The 10,508-nt window shown below is 35.3% G+C and overlaps 1 protein-coding gene across 2 annotated transcripts; it reads left to right on the top strand.

Annotated features, from left to right (window-relative positions):
- The first annotated feature begins 282 nt into the window (after positions 1 to 282).
- Positions 283 to 8,471, top strand: LOC140797917 (SUPPRESSOR OF GAMMA RESPONSE 1). 2 transcript variants are annotated; one of them, XM_073151622.1, is made up of 6 exons: positions 283 to 418; positions 2,535 to 2,673; positions 6,886 to 7,072; positions 7,154 to 7,656; positions 7,768 to 8,064; positions 8,153 to 8,471. In XM_073151622.1, the coding sequence occupies exons 1-6, from the start codon at positions 411 to 413 to the stop codon at positions 8,204 to 8,206; spliced, it is 1,188 nt and encodes a 395-aa protein (XP_073007723.1). In that variant the 5' UTR covers positions 283 to 410; the 3' UTR covers positions 8,207 to 8,471. The 2 variants fall into 2 exon arrangements, with proteins under 2 accessions (XP_073007723.1, XP_073007722.1); XM_073151621.1 differs by having other exon boundaries at positions 7,759 to 8,064.
- Positions 8,472 to 10,508: the final 2,037 nt, after the last annotated feature.

Raw genomic sequence — 10,508 nt, 5'->3', positions numbered from 1 at the left:
CCATTACTAACCTGCACGTCATTGGCTACTATAGTATTATGTAAGATTAAAAAAATAAAAACATTATCAAAACAATCTTAGCTTGGGCAGGAAGAAAGCCAGCACTGCTTGAGTGTCCCCCCATCCCGAGGCACCAACACCGAGCCACACGGCTCGGTCCTCGAGCCGTGTCTTCTCTCCACCCGAGCCAGACCCGCTGCACCAGTCCGAGCCTAAAGGAGGGGTTTCGTTTCCCGCCGAGATTTCTTCGTATAGTGGAGAAAAGGGGTTGGAGCGAGTCCTCTTCCTTCGAAGACTTGAGACTTGTGACTGACTCTCTTCTTTCCATGTAATGATATAAAACCCCCTCCCCCCTTCCTTCTCGTCCACTCAGCTGATATGCTGTGAATTCCCCCCACTTATCTTGGAGGATGGCGAGGTATTTATCTTTCTAAAATCCATTTTTTTGGGGTGATATTGCGGGAAGCTATAGGAGATTTTATCCTGGATTGTTCTTGGGAGGGGGTAGGTTAGGTTCGAGAATTGGTGGTAGTGAGACAGGGTTTAGGGTTTTAGAGGATTAATTAGTAATTCTTCTCAGATTTGGTTTGTCGGATTGCCCTTTTGTTTTCCTTCCCTTGTTTGATTTCTCCATGGAGATTGCTGCCCAGGATAATACATTGGTGGTACTGCAGAAATAGGATCTAATAAGGTTATTGCTGCTCTCACTTGGCGTAGCAAATTCCTCTAAATTCGAAGGACTAATTCATCGGAAGCTTCACTATCGAGTTTCGCAGGACTTTCCATCTCTTTTCCTCTTTCATTGCTCTTTCAGCTCAATCGCTTTCTTTTATTGATCTTCTTGCCATCTTTGCCCTTCTAGTATTTACTTGTATTTAGTAGTTGATGATTAGTTATCCTTTTGTTTTTTATGTGGAAGATATGTAGTTAGAGTGTTGTTGGACATTTGCGTAATCGGTGGAATTTATATTTGATTTTGTTATTTCAGAAAAAGGTGTTTAGGATTGTAAGAAGTGAAAACATTTCAAGGTTTTAGGCTCTAGGTTGCAATTGGCAAATGGGCATGAGAATATTGAGCTTAGAGAAATTTGTAGTTAACAACTTCCTTTTAAGCTTTTTTGCCATTGGAATCTACATTATCAATATTTGCAGTTCACCCTTCCGTCATTATTGAAGTCTGCGTAAATTACCTTACCGTACTTTGTCCAATGGATCTTAATCATAGTCACAAGTTGTTAATCATATACTTGGAGTTACAAATATCTAACAATCAGTCAGGGGATCTAACCCTTTCCAGCAAGGTTTAAACATAGTCCAAATCATAACCACTTTCCACCCTTTTTTCCGCATCCCCTTCTACTGCAGTCTGCAGCGGTTCCTCTGCTCTCTCCATGTTGTCGACAAATCAGATATAGTGACTTGTGGACTTTTTTCTAGAGGCATGGTATTTGGTGATGGCAACAATTCAGCAATTTTATCCCAACTCGGTTGTTATCCTCTTGTTTTGATCATGCAAAGCGGATCTTTCATTCTCAAGCCTCTATACAATCTTACCCTATCAATTCTTGGAAAACTAGAAGAAAAGATCCAAAAGATGTATAGAAAAATAGCAAGAATGATCTTATATTTCCCCAAGTCAACTCTATATTCAGCATAAAAATTGAAACAGATTGGAAGCTACTGATCTATTACAACATATATGATACCTTAGGCACTATTTTCTTATTCCACATGTTGTATAAATCACTACCAAAACCAAGACAAGCTGCACAGAAAACAAACTATATAATGAATGCTATTGGAGGCACATGTGTTTTGATGCAGATGGAATAAGCATAAAGTTGAGAATGATTGACACAAGATAATGAGTTAGCAACCTACTTGCTTAAGCGTTCAAGTTGAATTGGATTCCAACATACAGATAAAATTCTAGTTCTGTTGGGATTTGGGATTCTAGCTCTTGGTTCAGCTGTGATCAACTCCACCATCTCTAGTATAAAAAAATTAGTAGTTTAGTACGAGAGGTCAAGTTCAATGTGTCCCATTTATGAAGTAATGTAAATTAGCACACAAACTACATTTGTCAGAACTCAGAAGTTGCATAGGTGGTCTAGTTAGCATATGTGGTATCTCAAAAGAGCCGTGATTTCTGGCTTGACCCAGCTGTATCCGTTAGATAGTTGGTAGGATCAGAGCCAAAAACTGCACTAGTTGCTTCTTTAATTAGCTTGCATGGAGAAAAGGGAGATCATTAGAGTCACATGATTTTTTGTTTGATATAGAATAAAAGATAAGGTTGATGAGGGTTGATATAAGATATTGGGCCAGAAATTACATGCTTAAGCTTTAAGTTGAATCATATTTGAATATTTATGAGTGCAATTATGATTAGTATTTTCACCGAATGCTCTTCCTTATTAGTGATTCACTCTGATTTGTTTTGCAATCTGGTATGTATATAGACAAAATTTGTCCTTATTGAGACCTGCTTCATGATTTCATGGAGCTAAGTTGTTTGCTTACTTTTGCTGCAGGGCATGGCTTGTAACTAGTAGGGGAATTGCAAAGAAAATAAAAAGTGCTTCTCGCTTTTCTAACTATCAGATCAATGACTTTGGATTGGAAGCAAATAGGGAGTGCCCCAATTGCAAACACATCATTGATAACAGTGATGTAAGTTTTTATGAATAATTCATTGTCCATTCTGCTTTATATATAAATTCAAGTTCATTGATTGGAAAATCTTGAGTTTCATATATTCCAGTCCTTTTGATATTACATAGTGCTTTGAATTGAAACATCCCTTTTTTTTAACATTATATTCTGCACTCTATCTAGAGTTATGACTAACGGGACAAATGATCGGAAGGGAGATGAGCAAGTTTCCTATGACAATAAGCTTGCATCATGGTTCAATATTATGTAATCATTAAGTTCCATTGGTTATTGTAATTAACTAGGGATAGCTCAAGATGAGGACCCATGGTGTGTCTCATTTGTAGATACTATTGTTCTAATTCATAAATTAGGTAAGAGTTAGAACACTAAGGCCTCGAATACTTTATGACTAAGGTCAATTCTAGAATAGGTATTCCTTTTTGTTATTTTTAAAATGAGGTCTTTATTTTAGGAATAACTATTCTTGTATTTACTTGTATTCTAGAATACGGATGTAATAATTATCTTTAATGTTATATACAGTGAAGAAAAAGATAGAAAAAAATTTGTTTTCTTTTTTAGAGTTAAATACATTTTATCACTTATATCAAATATTACTTGATCCTCTTATGCTTATGATAAAAGTGAGACTATTAGATTTTCTATCAAATATAACTGAGTACCATTTAGTGGGCATTATCTCAAAAATTTGCATGTCTTGTTTGACAAATACGATAGAGGTATTTTGGTTATTTTGGCATTGTTCAATTAAGTTTAATAAAAAAAATTAACGATTTCATTTTAATCATAAGTACATAGACTAATTTGAAAATTTTTAAAGCATAGAAAGATAAAATGATTTTTGACATAAGTATAAGGTGGTAAAATATATTTAACGCTATTTTTAATAAAATTATTATAAATATTTTTTGATTTGATATAAAATAAGTTGACGGGATAAATATTAACAGTAAACTAGTAATTGGGTTATTGTGTAGTATAAGATGTAATTTTGATGAATAATGTTTATAACTTTGTATTTTAGAATAGAATTATTATGATTTTTATCTGTTAGTTTGGAATAAGTTGTATTTTATAATAAGAAAAAAGTTATTTAGGAAGTGAACATGGGCTAAATTAAAAGTCGAATACTAACACTAAGAACATAGAAAGCAATACTAGTAAATCCAGACAACAAGATAGCAAAAAAATAATACTTAATGGGAGAAGCCTGAGAAAGAATTTTTCTGTTACCTAGGATCAACGGTTCAAGAAGAAGGTGAGATTGATGAGAAGATTGTGCATAAAATTGGTGTAGGATAGCTAAATTTGGAAAAGTGCATTTGGTGTATTGTGTGATGTTATGTACCCCTTAAGTTGAAAGTTGAAAGTAAAATTTCATTACATGTCTATAACTCCAGCCATGCTTGATGGATGGGAAAGCGCAGCTTTGGGACATTATATTGAAGTTCAGGGTTGCTAACTTAAGGAGGATGAAGACTTGAGAGGATCAACGGGTTACTATGAAAGATAGGACAAGAAATGTGTTTATATAAAATAAATTAAGGGCAGATCCAATAGAGAATAAGCCACGTGGTCAAGAGATATTATTCAGACAGAGGGTGCTGTAAAAGGGAGAGGAAGACAAAATAATGACGTGGTTTGAACTTTGAACTAGTAACAAAAGACAGCACTCTATTTAGCAGAGAAACTTACATTAACGTCGAGTTGAATGGAGGAAAATTATCCATATAGTCGGTCCCACTGGGATTCATGGCTTGTTATTTGTTGTTGTGGTGGTTACCTAAAATATCTCTTACATAGAGTCATCTTGAAAACATCTCCTACTTGCTGACATATATAAAGCTAATCTGTGGGCAGTAAATGGACTAGTTGATGTTTACTTGGATACGAGTTGCATAATATAAAAATTGCTGATGATGACTCAATTCTTTATAAGTGTTGCTACTGACACATGCATCTGCAGTGATATTTTCAACACAATCTTCTCTTTCTCTTTCCTTAATTGATGAAAATCATAAACCGTGTCATTCATAGAAGTGGTTGCCTTGGAATTAGTTGTTTCTGGAATGGGAACAAGGCTGATCACATCATGCACTTCTAGACCTCGTTTTGGTAGAAGAAATGCATTGGGGTGCCATAATTTCTGTTATTATGTGCAGCGAGTCTGATAAATAGTAAAATATTGCATATTGAACTGGAATTGATATGTTCTGGAAGATAAAGGTTTTCAGGTCACTTGCTTTTGGAGTACTCAGGGAAATCAATTACATAAACAATTTGGAAGAAACTTTGGAAGATGTTTCTGTTTTGAGTAGAATATCACTTGCTATTTCACAGAATGTGAAAGGAATTTTGCATTGAACAATCACTGACACAGGATGACATGTGAAAACAAATAACTAAAAAAGAAGATGCTAGAGTAGCCCAAAATAAATCTTTGTATCTATTCTCTTATTTATGTACTTTTACTTTGTTTCCTAATGACTGGTAGTTTACAGTAAGTTATATTAATGCAACCAGTTATGTACTAAGCTTGTCCATTAGAGATGGTTTAACCAGTTTTAAGTGCTGATTTGTCTTTACAGTTTTTGATTCTATTTAAGTGCTGGCCAATTTATAGAAGTGGTTTTGTTCAAAGCTTCTTGAGATGGTAGATATTGTTTTAAAATTAAATTGAGCCTAAAAGCCACATACTTGATCAAATGCAGGAAGTAAGTTTAAGGTTGTTTGTCAAGCTTGTAAATGATTTGACTCTTCTATGATCTCGTGAATGTTGCTTTAGAGGGTATACCAGACTTGACATGTGGGACTGAAATCTGGATATTGGATGATAGGCGGTTACCAAGATATCCCAAGATTTAAGTATTAAGAAACAGGGAGCATCTCCTAAGTACATGGGTTGGGTTTCGTGGTTGTAAATGCTAAACAGATGTGCATACGTGATGCTGATGTGATGAAGAAAATACTTTCTTATTAGTAATTGATTTACCATTTCATAAATCTCTTAAAGTGTTTCAATCTTAACAATACCATGACAGGGTAGAAAAATCATTTCAATTGGCAAGCCTCCTTTATATATAAATCAGTTGTCATTGATGCCATGTACTCTGAATGTGATTCTTCTCCTTTTTGTGTATTAAGTGAAAAACAATAATTTGGTTAAGTTCACAAGAACTCCATCTCCTTTGCATGATTTTAGGTTGGGAGATAGAAGCTAGTAGATCTACTATCTATAGTATCTATTTATTAAGCCTTATGCTCAAATATCAGGTAAAATTAGGGACAAAATTTGTCAACTGAAACTTGGAAAATCTGAAATGATTAAGGTAAATAACTATCAGTGTCCATCAAGAGGAAAAGCTTCAAATTTAGTGGCCTGGTAACCTGTAAAGGATGGGAAGGATTATTATCACACTTGAGATAAAGCTACTCAGCAGGGAAATTTAACATTAACTTGGAAATGCCCAACTGATAAATTTGTCCATTCAATTCAAGTTTATTTTAATTGAAACCAGACTACATACTGCATTATCTAAGATATTAGAAAAGGAATGAACAGCTTTTATTTTAGTTACTACCGCAGGGTTGATAACAATGTGAATCTGCTCACAAGTGATAACGAGGCTCCGTTGTTTCTTCAAAGCTGTTTACAGATCACCTTCAGTTTTATCTTTCCAAATAATGGAGATATTTTATTTTATTTTTCCCTGATTTGAAGTCTTTCCTATAAATTTGAAAGCAAATATCAGAGATCTGAGTAAATTTCTTTCTAACTGAAGTTCTTGCATGTGAGGATTCAGATAGCTTAAATCTGATCCGATTTCTGAATAATTAATTCCTTAACAGTAACTACTTCAAGAGGAACTAATTAGCCAGAATATCCTAGATTAAATACACCTCTAGGAAAATATAGTTGCCCTTGTTTATTTTTTCTCTTTTTTTCTAAAAGAGAAAATACTACTAGAACTTCTAGAATTATCAACCAAAACTCATTTGGAGCATCTAAATTGAAACCAAGGTGAAGTTCACCAACAATCATTTTTACAAGTTCTTTTTACATGTGATAAATCTTTCGGTATAACCTTTCATATTAAGTTATCTATATTTAGATTTCTTGCTGCAGGACTTGCATATTGTTGCTTTCTTTAGTCTTAACATTAAAGTTCTATTTTTTTTTCTTTTTTTGGTCTCTTCACTTTGCAGGTTACTTTAGAATGGCCTGGACTACCTGCTGGTGTTAAGTTTGATCCATCTGATCTGGAACTATTAGAACATTTAGAGGGAAAAGTTGGTCTGGGAAATTCTGCATCCCATATGTTTATAGATGAATTTATTCCAACCCTAGAGGAGTATGATGGAATTTGCTATACACATCCTGAAAATCTTCCTGGTAAAGATACTTTTGGCTTTTTATATTATTCCAAATTCATGGTCATAAATTTCTTAGGCACATAATATTTTCACATATCAGGTATCAAGAAGGATGGCAGTAGTGTTCATTTCTTTCACAGAATATCAAATGCATACGCTACAGGCCATCGCAAGCGTAGGAAGATCAATAGTGATGATAGTATCCCTGGAAAGCATGTGAGATGGCATAAGACTGGTAAGACAAAACCAATTATTGAGAATGGTGTTCAAAAAGGTTGGAAGAAAATAATGGTTCTATACAAAAGTTCAAAAAGGGGTAGCAAACCAGGCAAAGCCAATTGGGTGATGCATCAGTATCATCTTGGGACAGAAGAAGATGAAAAAGATGGTGAACTTGTGGTCTCCAAAATTTTCTACCAACTGCAGACAAAGCCAACGGACATGTTTGACATGGATCCAGGCAATGCAGAGACTGACATGTTTGCTGTCCGGATTGGTCCTACAACTCCAAAAACAAATACTCCAGAGCCACCACGCCCGAAGAAGAATAGTCAGCATAAAGCAAGTGGTCATAATGAAAATAACATGAACTTGCAAAGCCAGGTAAATTGAGAATAATCTAGTCAGACTGGTTGGTCCTTCTGATGCTTGAACAATGTACTTTTCTAGCACTCAACTCAGCTATATTTTTTACTTAACATTCAGGTTGTACAGTGTCCAGATGAAGAACCTACATTGGCTATTGTTTGCTTAAAGGATGAAGGTGAGAACCCTGCCTGGTTGGCTGGAGAATCTCAAGCTGTGGAAGAACTAGATCCAAAATGTTTGGATGATCCATTGCTGTGCCATGAAGTCCTTGATTCTTTTCCTCTTGAAACATCACTGCACTTCGACTTTCCAAACTTAATCCATGGGATGCATGAGACGATTGATACAAATACAGGCACAGGCTATGGATTCTCTGATCTTGATAACATAGAGCTGGGCACACCTCCTGATTTACTGCTTTCTGTAAGATTATTGTGGTTCTATGTCCTTTTCACCAATATTCCGGCTTTTATGATAAATATGATGAGAATTTTCCTATACCTTGTAACAGGACTTGCAATTTGGTTCGCAAGAAAGCATCTCAAGTTGGCTAGACCGACTTTAGAACAAAATAGTTTGGAAACAATGCTCCAGCAGAGCTGCACCAGGACCCAATTTTGAGCTTGTTCGGGTCTCAATGAAGTCTTGCCCTCTAGTGACTCAAATTGTATAGAAGGATGAGAAATATGATGATAATATGGGTATCATCCAACAATTGTGTAATTCTGGATAGTCTTACTTTTGTGACTTGAGAACATTAAAATTCTGCATGTAAAACTTCTTTTTCTGTGCCCTTTCTTACAATGCAACTGATAAATTTCTTCTTTAAAGTGAAAGTCCAGAGGGGATAAACTATATCAAAAGGTATCGTTTCTGCCAATGGCGTACCTAAAGAGGGGAAATATTTTGTGGAAGTTTTGACCAATCTCTTGATCAGCTAATAATTGTGGGATCCTGACTCTTTGGATTGAATGTGACTCAATTGCATGATTCATGCATCTAAGAGAAAATTAAAAAACTTGCATCTCAAGAAGTTGAGAAGAATGACAATTTTTTTTTTCTGATGAAAAGTCTGTAGACTATGAAATGCATTCATTAATTGCCCAAGTTACAAAAGATGTCTAATTTCTGGCCAGACCAAGGTTCACAAGAATGGTTTATGCAAAACTACTAGCCAAGTTATGAGCATATTTGTTGTTACCTCTGCATGTCTAATAAACATGAACTAGGGGATATAAATTTAGAAGATCTTTAGGTTCCCTAATAATGGAGTGAATCTGCCCATCTACATTCTTCATTATCCATTCATCAACTTTGCCATAGTAAGTGAGTCGCTAAAAATTCAGGCAGAATGATCCATGGTTTCATCCTCCTCATAATAAGTAGGGCAGAGCTCATCTAAGTGGTGAATAAAATTGGATAGCTTAATTCCTATAGGAAGAGTGGGCATTAGACTTCTCTAAATGAATGTTTTGACATGAGGAGGAATGAGAGTTTTTTCCAAATGGCCTTCCAAAGCCTGACAGAGAGATCAGAGGAGGAAGAGCTCGACCAATTCCTATTTGCAAGAATTTTATAAGTAGATTGGCAATTCGAAAAGCTTGCAATTTGGGAGTCAGAGATCATTTAAGATGTCTATAGACTCTCATTACCACCCACTCACTGAATATTGCTTCAAAAATAGTCTTTTTTTTTTAAAGTTCGAAAGTAGTCTTTAACCTGAAGGATGGCTTACTAGGTGCACGGGCCCTTATATTTTACAGAGGTAACTTAAAGAGTAAAGTTTCAAAAATAACTCTCATTACAGAGTCTAGTCTATAGAGAGTTGGGCTTTAGAATAATTAGTCTTAATGCAAGCTTGAGGATACGAACTTTTGTTAATAGTCTTCAGCCTCTTAATGCCCAAGCTAACTCTATCAAGAGGCATACACATGCTCTTCTATCTATAGAGGTGAAAGCATCAGTGGTTGCCCTCAAAACCCCATAAAAAATTATAGATTATGGAATTCATTTTATTAATGAAAGAGCAAGACAGAAGAACATAACTCATAAAGTATATGAAAATAGATAAGAGGACTATTTTGATCCGGATGAGCCAACCGACATGGGAAAGCAGCTTGGGCCTCCAACCAATGGCCTCTCTTAGCTTGCCCAGTACGAAACTAAAGGCCTCATACCTAGATTTTAGCAAACCTTGGCACAAACCATAGGAAGGGTTGAAAAATCCATTCATTTGCTTATAATCTCAATAGCTAGGCTTGTATTGTGATGCATTGCATGATCAAGTTGATGTATTTAGTAGGGAATCCATACATCATCGAACAATGCTCTAAAAAAGCCCATTCCATACTATCAAAAGTTATTTTATAGATCATCCTTAAGAAGAAAAAAAGCACCATTTTTTACATTTGAAAGGCTTTGAGATAGGACGTAACTTTGCAATAAGCTTGTAAATAGTATTACATAAGCTGATTGACCTATACTCACCAACTTGATCGGATTCTCCTTTCGGCTAATAAGAATGATGAGAGAACGGTTCAAATTTTTATCTATAGAACTAGTGACGAAAAAATGACGAACACCTTCACAAACACCTTCCTTGAGGACCGGCCAAAAAGATTAAAGTAAGTGGGCCATTAAGCCATCTGGTCCAAGGGATTTGTTTAGACCCAGTGTATTAAGAGTAGCTGTAATCTTCTCAGTTGAAGTGCCAACACAAAGTTTTTGATATTTGTTTAGGACAACCTAGGCAGTTGAGACCAACCAATGCTTCTCAAAGGAGGAGGTTATTGGATTTGAAATAGGGCAAAAAACTTAGTGTTGATGACTTTGCTATCAAAAACCTAATCCATGAGAGAGTTAATATC

The sequence above is a fragment of the Typha latifolia genome, chromosome 11 (assembly GCF_019914945.1).
Source record: "Typha latifolia isolate L0001 chromosome 11, TyphaL0001v2, whole genome shotgun sequence".
Lineage (NCBI taxonomy): Eukaryota > Viridiplantae > Streptophyta > Magnoliopsida > Poales > Typhaceae > Typha > Typha latifolia.
The sequence above is the reverse complement of the archived record's forward strand: the minus strand, read 5'-3'. Positions and strand labels throughout refer to the sequence as shown.